Here is a 17,973-nt window from a genome sequence, read left to right as displayed (position 1 = left end):
ACCTGGAAGTTTTTTGTTATTTTTCCCAAGTAGTTCAAGTGCTAATTCTTACCTTTGATCTTGAGCTTCCCTGACTTCCTTCAGTATCAATTCATCACAAAATGTCCTAAGTTGAATGTCACCCAGAGTCACTTGATCTGAATGACTGAGAAATAACACTGCTGTGCAGTCTGAATCACTTAGAACTGCCCATTGCCAGAGGTAGATGCAAAAAGAGAGAGGACCCTGTATATCACACGAGCGGCCAGAAGCCATAAAAACCCCAAATAATATAAGCTTCACATAGAGCTGGTGAAGGGGCAATGAGGGGGCTTCATGGGGATAGAAGTCTTTTAGAGTCAAGGGTTCAGCTTTGAAACCAGAATTGGGCTTTAAAGCAGTATTAAACCCAAAAGCAAATGTTATATTGCAGCTTACCATTTCTTACATTTTGTGGCTGCATTAGTTGTCTTTTTTAGGTTTTACTTTGTTTGTGTTCATCTGGTGAACTGGTCAATAAGTCTGTTCATTTTCTTTTTTTTTTTTTTTATTTCAAATTTTTATTTTCACAAAAAAAAAATATAACAAACTACAGAAAGGGATACACATGTCAATATGTTGGTTATACATTAACAATAGTGGGCCAAATAGATTATATCCAGTACATCATAACTAATCAGAACTAATCAATACAAGATACACTTGTGTATTTGTCATCCAGGAAATTTCCGGTCACCCGGCTAGTTGAAGTATAGGGTTCCCTTCTGGGACTAGGGTTGGTCTCCCCACTGGGAACAATCTAAGGCCAACCCTTACCCTATATCAGGAGCGTCCCAGGGAGAAGCCTCCCCCCGATGTGGATATGAGGACTATTTCAGTAAACCGGAGAATGTAATCACAATAAGCAGAGTCCAAGACTTCTCATTTAATGATTAATTAGGCGCAAAGTTTCCAGACTAGGTTTGTATTGGTGAGGGCTTGGAGCAATATATGTGTGACTTGGCCCCTGGGAAGGAATGCCAAGAGAAGTCTGTTCCTTTTCAACAGAACCAGCCCTCCTGCAGATGTAGCAGTCTACAGGGTTGAGTCAAACCATTTAACACTGAGGCACTCCAATACAGTAGGTGTATTACTGGCTGGATCACCAGGTGAAAAAAAAAAGCTTAAAAAAAATCAAAAAATCTAAAAACAGTCAAAGATTGGTAAGCTGCAACATATTAGAATTTTGTTTTTAAAACCACTTTAAATGTCAAAATATATAATCCTACACCTACAAAGAGAGCATAGGTTGCTCTGAAACAGCTGCAAAGATTGACCAGTGAGATAGAAGAAACTGTCCATGAGAACATCTATAACACAGACACTCCACAAGAATAGGTTTTATGGAAGAGATAAAAATGATAAATATAGCAAATATTAAATTCTATTTTGAATTTGTTGAAAAGCAAATGTGGGAAAAAATGTTCTATGTCTGATAAAACTTTCAAATTGCAGGACAATAACCATAAACATACACCTAAAACTAAACTGGAGTGGTTTAAATACAACCTACCTGACAGAGTTAGAGCAGTTTGAAATTGTGGGCAAAAATTCCAGGCTTTTCAAAACTGGTAGATCCTTTTTGCTCTTTTGAATTTATTAGTTGTGAATTCAGCGCTTTAGTTACCTAAATTACCTATAATGAAGCGGTTCCACATTGTGCAGGCAGCTGGATGCTGGAGAATTCTTCATTGCAGGGATGCTGGTCGTCTTCCTGCCTCTGAAATTCCAGCACTGCAGGGATTAAAAGCTTCAGGCCTCTTGGCTGAATTCATTAGAAAAAGCTCTTGATGGGGACCTGCTCCTTCTCTATTGAGGAATGTTTTTTCATTGCTTTCACTGAATGAAGCCCAATCTCTAAATGGGGGAGAGAGAATTCTGTCATTCTACAGAGTCTCGCCCATTCATGGATTGGTGTTACATGCAGTGGAAGCAATTGAACTTAAAACAGAGGAGGAGGGGGGAAAACCCCATCAGGAGCTTTTTCTACTGAATTCAGCTTCGGGACCTGAAGTTATTGACCAATTCAGCGCCAGAAGTATATTGCCAAGAAGAGGACCAGCATCCCTGCATTATAGAAGGATCTGGCTGACTGCACGATGTGGGGCTTCATTACAGTTAAGTTAGGTTACTAAACCTGTATTGGTAAAAATCCTTTTTAGCGAATCTTCTTGCAGCCCATAGCAAACAAACAGATGACAACTGTCACATTCCTACCATGGTCTTGGGCACGAATGTTATATACATCAAGAGCTGTGTCACTTCTATTACCTTTTGAAGTCTGTCTCATTATTCCTTTTTGACTTTTTCGGAAATTTTGCCAGAAATATTTATTTTTCTTCTTCCAGTCAATTTTTCCTAATATGCAAAGGAAAAAAAAAACAATAATTCCAAACCACTTTGATGTGTACTAATTATCATAGCGCTGCAAAGGCAATTATTTTTGTGATTGTGATTGCAAATTGACTTTATCCTTATTTTTGCTTGCTTATTTGTATTTCTCTACTGCAATACTTGTGCAATGCAGTGCAAAGTACAGTCCCAGCCAATTCACGTGTAAGATACCAAGGATGAAGCCAGCATAATGAAACTCTAGTGTGCATGTGCAGAGGTTACATTATTACTGGTTAAAAAAGGCAGACCTGGAACAAGAGGAAATTATCATGGTAGTGGTGACAAAAGGGGGAAAAAAAAGCTAGCACCATATCACCCAGGTGTGTGAGCCATACAAGTATGCAAGTATGCTGTAAAACTAATTTTTTTATTTTTGTCTAGGCAATCCCAAAATTTACACAGTCCTGCCAGGTTATTGACCTCAAATTTCTCTAAAGCAGTTAATGACCAAGTCTGGTTCCTTCCCCTGCTGGCTGTCTACCCCCCTTGACTCACCTCCTATATATGTGAAAAAAAACAAACTATAAAATATACATACACACAATTTTTGCTCAAGTTCATGGATGTCACAGTTCTCCTTCCGCCAGTAATGGGCAAACTCTAAACGTTACTTAGAGCGGTTCCATTTAAAAACGGGGGTGGGGAGCAGAGCATTGATGACCTAGTCTCACATGAAATGGATTGAATGATGCCCATGGTCATTAAACCCATAAGAGGAGTGATGGCTAGAAGTTTATGATCCACTTTTAACTAAACTGTTCAAAGCTGAATTGGCTAAATGGATCATTTATAGGCATCAGCAGACTAAGTGTCCTCTCTCCTATAAGCAGGTTGCTTGTCAGCACATGTGCATGTAAGCCCTGACTCTCCCTCTCCCAGTCCAAATGTGAAAAAATTTGTTGTAACGGTTTCAATCTGTTAGGGTCCAAATAAATCTTCTAGTCTAACATTCCCCTCTCTCCAGATTGACAATGCTGCAGTCCAAAAGGTACAAAACTTTACTACTTCATCCAGAATGCAGGCACCCTAAAGCCAGCCATACATGGATCGAAATTCGGTCGGTTCTGCGGCTCAGCTTGTACAGAAGTCGCACTGTTTGTTGGAAAATTTCCACTTGATCAGTACCACCAGCTATAGCCAGCAGTGCTGACCAGTGTATTCTAAAGTGGGGAATTCTCCTCACTGTCAGAATACAATACCTCAGCCAAAGTGATTCCCCCATCCACATCAAGTGTGTTGATGGGGAATCAAGTCATTTGATTTGCTCAACCTGATTAGTTGAATTAAAAAAAATGTAATAATATATGGCTGCCTAAGACATTAAGTGTGTTACTGGCTGGATCACAAGATGCGATAAAAGGAAAAAAACCTAACCTAAAAAAAAAAAAAAAAAAAAAAAAAAAAAAAAAAAAAAAAAAAAAAAAAAAAAAAAGGGGGTAGCCACCACATCTAATGACTGGTAATCTTCAATACATGACATTTTTGTTTTTGGGTTTAATACCACTTTAGGACTGATTCAAGTAGCCAAACCTGGCCTCTGAGAATATTATGATAATCTACCTGAAGACCACTTTTGAAGTAAAGCTTGCCTAAAAAAAAAAAAAAAAAAAAAATGATAACTAGCATCCCTGAGGTTTCACTAGCTGAATTAGGATTTATAATGGTTAATATGGTGTTCTAAACTTTGTGCCTTGTTTCCTAATGGGGCAGAAAAAGCCTGAGTAGTATTTATTTCATTCATATAGTGATAATATGTATACAAAGTATAACAGACCATCAATGCTGATTTAGCTAGCTTTATTCAACAAATGGACAAAAAAAAATCTCAGAAAAGTGTAGAATATCCTCTTACCTACAGAGCTGTCTTCAGAGCTGGATTTATGCAGAGAAAATCTGAAAGAGAAAATAAAGGGAAATATTCATAGAGTGTTCAACATTACATGTATATGTACAATGCACTTGTAAAGCATTACTGCAGTTTTAGGCTTATAATTCAGAAGTGGTACAAAAACACATGTATTGTGCCTGCTTGTTTGAAATTTCCTCTATTTACCAGAAGAGGGCAGCAAAGAGCTTTTTTAATGCTTAGCAAATTTAACCTGAATCCTGCCATATTGATGTAGACATTTAATGATTCATACAATATTTGTACATGTGATTTGAATATGCTCTGCATGAAAAAAGATAACTGTACATTATTACATAGCAACAGCTCATCATGTACATTATTATTCAATTCTTAGAGTGTCCCTATTTTCTAAAGCAGCCTAATCTATAACATCCCCATGCTTTGTTTACATGCCATGGCTACTGATGCTGCAACCCGTGTTGTTCCTGTGAAATCCTAGTTAATACAAGAAGGCAAGCTCTGTATTGGGGTAACTTACAAAAATCCTAATTCCTTCTATCTCAGCTGGAGACAGGGAGCATGCACCAATGACCTTAGAGGTCAGTTCTTAAACTGCATTATGCATGCTATACACATTTACATACAATACTTCCAATATTTCTAAGCCAGTACAGCTGACCTTTAACATATCTATTCAAATATTCACTACAAAAAGTGTTGTAAAGCCATGTCCAGGTGTAGACGGTGGAAAAGCACATGTGTGAACTTTGTAAATGAATGACCTTCTTAGCTTATCACTGAGGTACCAGATGCTTCATTCTCATACAATAAGCACTTCCTTCTCAGGAGACCCAGTCTGTAATAATTACTGGCAAGCCTGCTTTCCTCTGCACACTAAGCAGCTGACAGATAAGCAGCTTGGAGAAGGTAACTGCCTTTGTTTTTAGTTCTGAAAAGGGTAATTCCCACCAGGATGACACTTCGGAAACAGTTTACCTACCATTTTCCCAATTTAAAGGGTCAGCTCACTCAAATCTCAGTTTTTGATAGATGCTGGTGAATTTGCTCGACCCCCACCCTCTTATCGCTAGGGGATCTAGTTGCAAAACCTCTGGTCGTGAGCCTTTAGGTTGTCCCATTTGCACAGTCATTATAAGAATTGCATACAGAGAAGACTAATGGTAAGGAGAGCTCTCTAGGGCAGATAAGAAATCAATGGGTAATTCAGAAAAAAACCTCTAATAGGCTAGCATTGTCTAGACCGCAGTTGTTTGGGTTCTCCACGTCTCGTGTAGGATTGCACACCTTAACAAATGCCCAGAGACTGGAGGACTCCTACTTTGACAATCTCAGAGAAAACAAATAAATGGAAATATCTGTTATCAGCATTGAGAATTTGGGTGTAAAAAAAAAAACAAAAATAAATCAGCAGTACAAAAAAATCACAGTGGTCTCAAACTGTGGCCTGTGGGTCAAATGCAGCCATTTGCTTTATCCGGCCCTCCGAGCATTATGACTTCCACTGACACCAACAAGGGGGCATTATTCCTTCCACTGACACCAACAGTGGAAAACCATGCTTCTCTAACTAAAGAAAAAGAAAGCATAGAAATTACACCAACTTATGGGTACTGCAACTTTATTACAAAAATACAAACTGCAAAATACAAATTGAAAGGGCAACTCAGTATCCCCATCCCAAACAACCATCTCCCCCCCCCCCCCCCCCAATGGACTCAACCTCCCTCCCCTAACCCCTCCTGGACCAAACCATTCTTCTCACCGATATCAACAATGGGGCATTTTCCTTCCACTGACACCAATGATGGGACACTATTTCTCCCAGTGACACCAGCAATGGAGCATAATTCCTCCCATTGATATAAAAATTAGGCACTATTCCTCTCACTAAAACCAATGATAGGACGTTTTTCCTCCTTCTACTGACTACAGTCACTATGTTATCTTTTTTAATCCCACTAACACTGGAGCATTTTCTACTTTCGCTGGCCACTTCAGCCCCACTAAAGTCTGAAGGACAGTAAACCGGCCCTTTGTTTAGAACGTTTGGAGACCTCTGCTCTACCACAATGAGATGCTTCTAGGTACTCTAGGCTCCCTCTCAAGCTAGAGACAACACTCTTCAGCTTAAGAAAGCACCCGGATTGGCTAACATTTTGCATTTTGACATATCAAAGATTTATTTTTATTTATTTTTTTTACTGCTGAGCATTTTGATGAAGTAATTTTTTTTGTACTAATGATTTTAATTGGATCTAATAAAAGAGCTGACCTGAGGATACCATTATTATACAAGATTTATATAGCACCAACAGTTTGCCCAGCACTTTTCAACATAAGGGCAGACAGTACAGTTCAAATACAATTCTATACAGGCCGAATCAGAGGGCCCTGCTCATTAGAGCTTACAATATAAGAGACATGTGTACAATTAAACAATTTAGGACCTGTGCTTAATCAGTCATATACAGTTTAAAGCAGGGATCCTCAAACTAAGGCCCTCCAGCTGTTGCGGAACTACATGTCCCATGAGGCTTTGTAAAACTCTGATATTCACAGACATGACTAGGCATGATGGGAATTATAGTTCCTGAACAACTGGAGGGCCCCTGGTTTAAAGCAACCAATAGATGTATATGGCACCCAGAATATGCTATAGGATACAACTACCTATAAAATGTATGCTATGAGCAGACATGTTTATGTCAACTACCAAGGACCACTGATGGACACATCACTGAGAAATCGAATCTAGTTGAAGGAACTCAATAAACAGCCTAACTGTCCTTCAAAGCTGTCAAAACGACAGGAGCTGGATGACAGAAATCTAATAAAGATAAGTGCATGTCTACTGAAAGGTCAACTCCAGCCAAAGCAGCATTCCTATAGTTCACTATCCTCCCAATAAATGAGTTTCTGGAAATCTGTTTACATATTCAACCCACGTTCCACACAGCATTTGAACTTTTGGCTAATAACTGTCTTGTAGCCTTAGATTTTTCTGTCCAGTACCAAGTAGTCCTTTAACCATGTCTTCATTAAACTGGAAAACAGTTAGGAACAGTTCTAATGTAAGTAAGGTGAAAATGGAGAGAATCCATTACATGAGAGAAACTGACTAGGTGGTGTGAATGGACAAACATTTGGGGTTGGTTACCAGTGGGCTATGCCTCTACAAAATGACAGCTCTATTCTGCTGTTTCTAACAAGCTGAGATACTCATATCACCCTCCAAACATTGCTTGCACACAGGCATGCTACACCGTGCAAACAGAGAAATGTTGTTTCCTTGCAGGGGGACGTATCATAGCTCTGACATACTGTAGCTCAGGGCCATCGTATCGATTGGGCACGCTGGGCAGTTGCCCGGGGGCCCCAATTGCCCAGGGGGCCCCACCTTCCCCAGCCAAGCATTAGTCCTGATTCCCGTGTGCATCCTGCCACCGAACTTAGCAGGTGGCAAGCGCCTGTCGGCCCTGCGCTGCTGTCAGGCCACTTGGGTTGTGGAGGGGGAGCCCACAACTGCAGGAATGCCTGTCCGCCTCCACGGGAACAGGCACACACAGGACAGTCGAGTATGACTCCCGTCCGTGTGTGTGTTCACCGGACCCAGCCGCCCAACTTGGAAGCTGTCATTAGCCTGGCACTGCTGTACCAATAAATATCGCCTTATCAATAATTTGCATTTTTATTCTCGTGGGTGATCATGTAGGCAGGGCCCCAGGGCACTGCATTGCCCAGGGGCCTATAATGCTCTTAAGATGGCACTCCTGTAGCTCCATCAAGCCACCCAACCATGCCACATTACCATTGACTTTGGTGCAAATAGAGTTTTAGGGAAGCCTCTGCAACAAAAAACAAATAGAACACCTGTTCAGCAGATAAAAACAGCCTACCCATTGTGAAAACATTCAGACTTTTCCCTATGATCCAGATGCAGATACTGTCTCTCCCATATACCAACATAGAAAAATACCGACTGTGCATGTGTGACAGTACAGTGTCCTCTGTGTAAGTGTCCCTCTGCTTTTTACAATAAAATACAGTTTACCTTCTTAATTATATATAAAAAAAATTAATAAACAATTTAACAAACAAATCATTTATAGGTTGGTGTGGGAACACATGACAGTTGATTCGCGGCAACATATATATATTTGGTCTGTGCACTTTTTGGCAGCACAAGGTTAGTTTTTGCTTTTAGTTTTGAATGTTTACCTTTTTTCTGTTTATTTTTTCTTTACCTTTGAGAAAGGGAGGAAGGGGGATAAAAAGGGTACAAATACATAATAGCAACTGGCACATATAGTATATAGGTACGGTCATACAGATCCACATGTAATATTATTGTTGTAGCCAGTTGTAAAGTGTAGATATAGGGCAACAGAAGGTAAAGGGGGAAAATTGGGACTTTAAATGAGGTGTGCAGAGATGATTGGTGGTTTGACATGATAATAAAGGCGGGTCTCACATAGTAGTGTAAAAATAATTTAATATACATAGTTAAATAAATTACATATAAAATATGGAATAACATCGTGGCAAATTGGTAGATGGTACCTCAAATACATAAATTGTACATCATCAATTGCAAGAGCTAGTAAGGGGGTCCCCAATTCAAAATTCACAAGACCAACAAGATAGAGTATAAAAAATTGATGGAATAATAAATTGTAGTCATAATCATAATTTTATTACGACTACAATTTATTATTCCATCAATTTTTTATACTCTATCTTGTTGGTCTTGTGAATGTTGAATTGGGGACCCCCTTACTAGCTCTTGCAATTGATGATGTACAATTTATGTATTTGAGGTACCATCTACCAATTTGCCACGATGTTATTCCATATTTTATATGTAATTTATTTAACTATGTATATTAAATTATTTTTACACTACTATGTGAGACCCGCCTTTATTATCATGTCAAACCACCAATCATCTCTGCACACCTCATTTAAAGTCCCAATTTTCCCCCTTTACCTTCTGTTGCCCTATATCTACACTTTACAACTGGCTACAACAATAATATTACATGTGGATCTGTATGACCGTACCTATATACTATATGTGCCAATTGCTATTATGTATTTGTACCCTTTTTATCCCCCTTCCCCCCTTTCTCTGATGTGATCAGTAGGGATGGAAGCAATTTTTTCCTAGATGGACAAATGCTTAATTTAAAGTCCCAATAGACTCCAATTGATTGTTTTATCAATCATTTTTTATTCATTTTCTTTACCTTTATTGAAAGGCTATAAAGCACACATTCCAGTCAGATCTCCTCACAGCAGCATGGTACCCTGCACTGTGAAGCCATCGAGTGTTCTGAGTGAAAAATGTAGCAATCTGCATTTTTCCACTTTGCACTGCACATCACACCAGGATTGTGGTGTGAATGAGGCACATGGTAAACAACTGTTTTCTATGTACCCTAGCTCTTACCTGTGTTGATCCACTGCAGAAAAACGCAGGTCACCACAGAACGTGTGAACAAGCCACAGACCTTATAACTGGCTAATAAGTGCTTTTACTTGACTGCACTTTTGCTATGCAGTCATCTACTGTCTGTAATGCCAAAGGAGGGGTTTGAGACTTTGCCCTAAGAAGTTCTACCAGCTGGAAATGATCCAATTTTTTTTTAAAAAAAAAAGCAAGTGGTGTGATCTTCCAACTTACAACGTGAATCACATGCTTTTTCCATATAAGGTGAAATGGGAAGATAACAGAAGTGGCCGGTGCGCCACTCCTCATAATGTGCTGCCTGAGCGCGCTACAGCATGCCACGCTATGCGAGGACCTCCAGCGTCGCCGAAAACCCCATAGGAAAGCATTGAATAATGCTTTCCTAAAGTGGAGGTCTAATGCGTAGCCACTGCCGCGAATGCACATTAGGACTCTCTCGCCGGATGACGTCAGCGGGGGGAGGAGAGTAGGTGGAGCCTGACCCAGCACCGAGGTAAGTCACTGAAGGGGTTCTAACCCCTTCAGCAACTTGGGATGGGGGGTGGGAGAGCATATGGGGGGCAGCAATTTTTATTTTGCCTAGGGCGGCAAAAAATTCTTTCACCGGCCCTGGCTGTAAATAAACAGGTAGACTTATGCAGGAGGATTTGTTTCATCTCTGTGTGTCACCTGAGGCCAGTCACTTCACTTGATCTATGTGAGGGTTACAACCACTTTAAAAATAAAAATGCTAGCAGGTGCCTTGCACATATTTGCACACCGACCCCCCACCCCCGGCCTGTTAGAGGTGTACTCATCAGATGGGAGATTTCATACCTATCTTTTGAACTCAGTATAAGGGGCCAGTGATGGATCAATACCGTGGCAGGTACATCAATTACCCTTTCTCCCAAAATCGGTTTGCTGGGCCTAGTAGATGATTTTGTTCCTACCACAGCAGAAAGGACACTTTTAGGGTTACTTTTATTATACGCCAGGGAAGCAATTACTTTGAATTGGAAAAAGCCTTCTCCCCCTACTGTCCATTTCTGGCAACAACTAGTGAACTCTACTCTCTCCATGTATAAAGATAAATATGCCAACAGGGGTTGTTTTAAGAAATGTGATAGAGTATGGGTAAGGTGGATAGGAAGTGCCTCCACTGCTTCCATGCCTGATTCAGTTTCAGCTGACTCTTTGGTACCTGGTGTACTGCTTGTTACCCAAATGCGATAAGGATCCTGCCTACCTGATGACCCTGTAGATGCCTGGCAGGATGTCCTGTTGAATGTATTTCTTATATTGTGCTTTATCCTATCTCAGTACTTGCCACACAAGTAGTAAATGTGGTTTTCCATGCTGTATTATGGCATCAAGTGCCCTTTTCCTTTTTGTTTTGTTCTAAGCAGGGATGTGCATCTCTGTGTGGGTTGCACTGCCAGAATGATTTTGTACACCTTATTGAGAATACAAATGAAAAGAATAAAAAAAATAAAAATAAATACTCCTGCATTTAAGCTTTAATGCTGTATCAGGCAAAATGGATTTATTCTCTAAACAGGAACAGGAATATTGTATAGAAGGAGAAAAATGTGCCACAGCTTAAGAAACTTCTGTAAGAAATATCACTAATTAAAAAAATTATACATAATCTTTAGATAAATATGACACATTCACTGCTAAATCTGCTGGGACAGCCAGAATCTGGTACCAACTTTCTTTGTTTTATTACAAATTGTGTAAAAATGTGGATAGGACTATTAAAGACAAAAGTATATATTTATAACAATGTATAAAAAAAACCTTAGTCATCTAGGGGTTTATTTTCTAAAGCTGGCAAGTGCAAAATCAGGCTCACGTCTGCTTAGAAACCAATCAGCTTCTTACCTCAGCTTGCTCAATTAAGCTTTGGCAATAAAACCTGGAAGCTGATTGGGGTCTTTACAGAAGTGAGCCTAAGACTCCATTCACACTAGCGTGACTTGTCAGGCGACTTGGTCACCTGACAAGTCGCGGTCGGTCGCCAGCCATTGAATAGTACAGGACCCGTTCTAATAGGAGCGACACAAGTCGCTCCGACTTAGAAAAAGGGTCCTGTACTACTTTGGGGGACCTGGAGGCGACTTGCATTGACTTCAATTATATGAAGTCAGTGCAAGTCGCGCCGAGGTCGCGGTGCACCCTGTGCACCGCGACTTCCCAGGTCGCCCCAGCAAGTCGTGTCGCCGCAGTCTGAACGGGGTCTAATTTTGCACTCTCCAGCTTTAGTAAATAAACCTCTCAAAAACATCATAACAATATTAAAAAGGTACTAAGATTTTTTATATATATTATCTGTTATAAATTTATATTGGCACCTTAAAAGTCCCATCAGCATTTTTTGCACTTTTTGTAATGAAGCACTCATTAGAAGATGGTAGATGTCACATGTGTAGTACAACCACTACATCACACCTCTATAAAACAAAAAATTGCAACATCTAAAAGAGAAACTGTGTTATCAAACAGAACAGTGAAAGAGAAAAAAAAAAAAAAAAAACATAGCCGTCTGGGAGCCTATTTGTTTAAAACAAATAATCATACATTAAATTCTTCACTGTGACCCTTAGGAGCAGTTTCAGGGCAGCAATTACATTAAAATGAAGGTTATTTATATGCTGATTACAATTCCCCAATAATGATGAATTGAAGCTTGGCAAAAAACGTGGCTATGTTTTGACATGCAGCCAAAAGCTGTCACTCTATTAGATGGCTTTAGGGTATGTTGTCTATTGACATACAACTTTATTAGCAGGTTCCCACAGACACTGAAAAATGACAGGTCCCTCACATGCCAGAAGAGAAACATACATTCCACTGAAAGTCCACAATAACATTTTCAAGACACAGAATACTGGCCATATATAATTATGTTCAGATATTATTTAATGAGCAGTGCAGGGATCAGAAGCTATGCCAAGCTCACAGTTTTCTAACAGAAAGCTAGGGTGTACAAAGGAGGGTACGCTTTACATAATGAAACTTCCATTGAACAAAACTGAAATGAGATTAAGGACTAATGCGTGTTAAAATACCTACTAATGGCAGCTATTGTGGCCAATTTGACCTGAAGACCAGAGTCACATGACAGACATTAGGAGGGTTGAAGGGAACCTGTACACATGAAATATTGGAGCTTCCATAGCTGACCTGGCACAGTGCTGCCACTCTTATCAACACTTCAGTAATTACTGAGTCAGTGACCTTCTAGAATAGATTGTAAGCTCTAAGGAGCAGGGTCCTCTAATTCCTCCTGTACTTAATTGTATTGTATCTCTATTGTCTCCCTCATATTGTAAAGTGCTGCGCAAACTGTTGGCGTTTTATAAATCCTGTATAATTATTACAGTGATCCCCATACAGTATACATAGTTGGTAAGGTTGCCACCAGTCCAGTGAACTCCATGCCCAAGAGGGTTAAGACAGTGCTGGAAAATAATGGTGGCCATATAAAATATTGACACTTTGGGCCCAATTTGGACATTTTTACTTAGGGGTGTACTCACTTTTGCTGCCAGCGGTTTAGACATTAATGGCTGTGTGTTGAGTTATTTTGAGGGGACAGCAAGTTTACACTGTTATACATGATGTACACTCACTACTTTACATTGTAGCAAAGTGTCATTTCTTCAGTGTTGTCACATGAAAAGATATAATAAAATATTTACAGAAATGTGAGGGGTATACTCACTTTTGTGAGATACTGTATCTGCAGCAGCTTTCAATGCTTCTTTATGCACAGATGCTGGACTGCTCTGAATGGACAAAGCTTTGGGATTTTAAAGCGGAGCTCCACCCAAAAGGGGAAGCTCTTCTTGTCTGCCCCCCACGCTGCCACATTTGGTACCTTTTTGGGGGGAGGGGGGGAGCAGGTACCTCGTTTTGAGAGGTACTCACTTCCGGCTCAGTTCCCCATGGTGTAGTGAGCCATAAATGTACCCCCTTCCTCATTCCCCCCACAGTGGGCCTATTCACAGCGTGCAGCATGATTCACGCATGCGCAGTTGGAAAGTGGCTGTGTAGCCGCAAGGTTTCACTGATGGCTTCCTATAGCCAAGATGGTGGTGCCAGCACCCGAGAACCGATTCAAGATTCGGCTCAGGTGAGGACACCACTAGATTCCCACACAGGTATGTGCCACAGTAGTAAAAGTCAGCAGCTACAGTATTTGTAGCTGTTGCCTTTTAATTTTTGGAGGGGGGGGTGGAACTCCGCTTCAAGGTCTTAACGGTATTGACCGAGCTTGCCTGCCCTTTCCTGCCTCCAATGCATTTCTACTGGCCAATTAGGCAGCCTATCATAGTTCGTACCACACCTTGTGCCATAATTTCTAACCAAATAAATCAGGAAAAAAGAGGTGTAATGGAAGCCCAGGTTGCTTTGATAGTGGCTTTCAGCTTATCTGCATTGTTGGGTCTGGTAACTCATCTTCATCTTGACAATACCCCACAGATTCTCTATGGGGTTTAGGTCAGACGAGTTTGCTGGCAAATCCAGCACAGTAATACCAAGATCCTTAAACCAGGTATTGGTACTTTTGGCAGTGTGGGCAGGTTCCAAGTCCTGCTGAAAAATGAAATCAGCATCTCCATAAAGCTGGTCAGCAGAAGGAAGCATGCCGTGCTCTAGAATTTCCTGGTAGAGGGCTGTGCTGTCTTTGGACTTGATAAAACACAGTGGACCAACACCAACAGATGACATGGCTCTCCAAATCATCACTGACTGAGGAAAATTCACACTGGACCCCATGCAACTTGGATTCTGTGCCTCACCACTCTTCCTCCAGACTCTTGGACCTTGATTTCCAAATGAAATGCAAAATTTACTTTCATCTGAAAAGAGGACTTTGGACCACTGAACAACAGTCCCGTCCTTTTTTCTCCTTAGCCCAGGTAAGATGCTTCTGACATCGTATTTGATTCAGGAGTGTCTTGAAACATAAAATGCGACAGTTGTAGCCCATGTCCTTGATACGTCTGTATGTGGTGGCTCTTGAAGCAATGACACCAGCTGTAGTCCACTCCTTGTAAATCTCCCCCAAATTTTTGAATGGCCTTTGCTGCACAATCCTCTCAATGCTGCGGTTATCCCTGTTGCTTGTGCACATTTTCCTACCACAATTTTTCCTTCCACACAACTTTCCATTAATATGCTTGGATACAGCACTCTGTGAACAGCCAGCTTTTTAGCAATGACCTTTTATGACTTACCCTCCTTGTGGAGGGTGTCAATGACTGTCTTCTGGACAACTGTCCAGTCAGCAGTCTTCCCCATTTTATAACCTACTGAACCAGACTGAGAGACCATTTAAAGGCTCAGGACACCTTTTCAGGTGTTTTGAGTTAATTAGCTGATTAGAATGTGACACCATGAGTCTACAATATTTAACTTTTTCACCATATTCAAATTTTTTGAGATACTGAATTCTGGGTTTTCACTAGCTGTAAGCCATAATCGTTAAAATTAAATGGCAGATGCTTGAAATATTTCACTCTGTGTGTAATGATTCTATATAACATAGGAGTCTCACTTTTTGAATTTAATTACTACAATAAATTACGTTTTTGATGATACTCAAATTTTTTGTAAATATAGATTTGAAAAAAGGGTTATAAATTCACTGTAGATGCAGTAAGTGGGCAGTATTGCTGTTTACTTTCTCATCTTTGATGACTAAAGAAGGAAACAAGTCAGAGAAAATACATTGTTAGAAATAGGCCAAGCTGTTCTCACAAGCTGAGAGACTAAAGCATTCTTTTGACCTTGAACCATGGAAGGTAGGATTTACTTTTGTAACTAACTCTTTAAGCATTTGCTACTCAAAGAAGGATAAAGGTAAAGAGCAGAGACACTAGTAACTGGCCAGCCATGTCAAGATATCAAGCCAAGCATTTCACTTGAGGATCTAAGAACAGCATGCAATCTATTAAACAGATGATAAGCATTGTTAGACTACGTTTGTTCTAGGAAAAGTTGTCCATGCAACATTCCAAAAAAGCACCCTTCCTTGCCTGTCTGTCATTTTGGTCTGAATGCTCACTAAGTTTACTTCATCATTCTAAAATAAACTGTAAATTATTCTGGATTGTTCAGAGAAACTTCATGGGCCAGATATATTTAAGTTTTATATGTTACTTTTGTTTTAAAATAATTAAGACACATAAGTACTAATGTAAATTAATTGGTTTAAGCATGTTAATATTTTTTTTACATCTTGTGTATACTATGCATATAATTATTATTATTATTATTATATAGGATTTATATTGCGGCAACAGTTTACGCAGCGCTTTACAACTTGAGGGTAGACAGTACAAACACAATACACTTTAATACAGTAGGAATAAGAGGGCCCTGCTCATTGGAGCTTACACATCTACCACAGTATAAAAATATGAGCACACATATATACAAGGTAAATAGTGGCGCTATACCAAGACCACATAGGCACGTGCCAAAGCAAAGAAATAGTGATGTAATATCACCCAGTGAGGTAAATATATTAAGTCCATTGAAAATGAGTTCTCAAACTATCAAGACCAACAAAAAAAAATAAAATAAATAAAAATGAAAAATGTGCATCAGTGATTAATTTGTTTGCTAGCGTTCTCTTAACCACAACACCTGAAGGTCATGACAACGACCCCCCATAGGGAATCAACTCACCAAAAACTATTGCCTCACATCCTCATGTTCGGCAAAACAGGCATCAACCCCTCTAGGGTTAAATGATATTAAACAACAATCTCCACAGAAAAAATGGCACCTTATCGAGGAGACGGAGAGGCGGCTGCTAACCTAAGAGAGTTAATGCCTTTTTTGCCGAACATGAAAATGTGAAGCAATCGTTTTTGGTGAGTTGATACCCTATGGGTAAAAACTGACAAAACGGATAACTACACCCATTGCAGGGAAAGCAGACACAGCCTAAATGAGAGTGTCAACTTGGCTCTGAGTTTACAAGGCAATGCTGCATTGTTGCCACACAACAACAGGAAACTGCCTTAGCTGGACTTCATTGGCAGTATTAACAGGTATTGGTAGGGATTTTCAGGAACACTGAGAGAAAACTAACTGTAGAGACTCTTAGAGGTCTTGTACACTTTCAAAAGTTTTTGTTGCTTTAACCACTTAAAGCAGTCTCCCCCCCCCCAAAAAAAAATTAAAAGTCAGCAGCTACACATACTGTAGCTGCTGACTTTTAATATTAGGACACTTACCTGTCCTGGAATCCAGGGATGTCGGCACCGCAGCCGATGTTTCCATCGGCTGTCCGGTGCTGCCCCCACCATTGCCGGTAAAGGGAACCAAGCCGGTCCCTATTGCGCATGCGCGAAGCGTACTGCGCTCGCTAATTGGCCTGGAAGCAGAGGGAGCAGCAGGGGGCAGAACCTGATGTACCTCCCCACAGGTAGGTCCAACGGAAGTGGGAACAGGGTACCTGTAAAAAACAGGTACCCCCTCCCCCCTGAAAGGTACCAAATGTGTGTAGGGGGGGGGGGGGAAACAGATAGAATTTTAATGAAAAAAAACACAATACATAACCCAATTATTTTGAAAATTATAAATGATGATGTCACGCCAAGTAAATAGACACTAAACATGTTACGCTTTAAAATTGCACACACCTGCACAACGGCTGCAATTGACGTAAATTTTACTATCCATAGGCGGTGCTTTAAAAGCTCTTACAGGTTATAATTTTAGATGTACAGAGGAGGTCTAGTGCTAGAAGTACTGCCCAGGATCAGACGTGTGCAGCGATACCTCACATTTGTGGGACAATGGGTGTTTGCGTGCGTGCGGGACCAATGCATGCTTTCGCCTTTACACACTAGCACAGGGGGATGGGGGCACTTTACTTTTTTTTTTTTCCATTGTTTATTGTATTTTTACATTTGCTTTAAATGTTTTTTTAATTTTTTATCACTTTTATTGCTGCTACAAGGAATGTAAACATCCTTGTGACAGCAATAGGCAAGAGTCAGGGCTCTGGTTGCTTTTACAAGCGAGCTGCCTGTCGGCTCTATAAAAAAACAAAAACACGGTACCGGGGTGATGCCTTAACCACCTGAAGTCAAGTGACGTACCAGGTACGTGATTTGGCTGCAAGAGGCAACAAGATATTAGTGTTGTTACACAGTGCCTTGAAAAAATATTCATACCCCTTGAAATGTTCCACATTTTGTCATCTTACAACCAA

General features: G+C 40.2%; 1 protein-coding gene across 7 annotated transcripts in view; it reads right to left on the bottom strand.

Annotated features, from left to right (window-relative positions):
- SASH1 (SAM and SH3 domain containing 1) overlaps positions 1-17,973 on the bottom strand; it is a 1,308,454-nt gene that overhangs the window by 151,042 nt on the left and 1,139,439 nt on the right. For all 7 annotated transcript variants that reach the window (XM_082250123.1, XM_082250126.1, XM_082250128.1 and 4 more), the window contains exons 5-6: positions 4,265-4,305; positions 2,290-2,376 (exon numbers count right to left, since the gene is read on the bottom strand). In XM_082250123.1, the coding sequence (XP_082106249.1) occupies positions 2,290-2,376; positions 4,265-4,305 (128 nt within the window). The remainder of the gene's footprint in view (positions 1-2,289; positions 2,377-4,264; positions 4,306-17,973) is intronic.

This window comes from Pelophylax lessonae, assembly GCF_965119305.1.
Source record: "Pelophylax lessonae genome assembly, chromosome: 3".
Lineage (NCBI taxonomy): Eukaryota > Metazoa > Chordata > Amphibia > Anura > Ranidae > Pelophylax > Pelophylax lessonae.
This window is presented reverse-complemented; position numbering and strand designations above follow the sequence as displayed.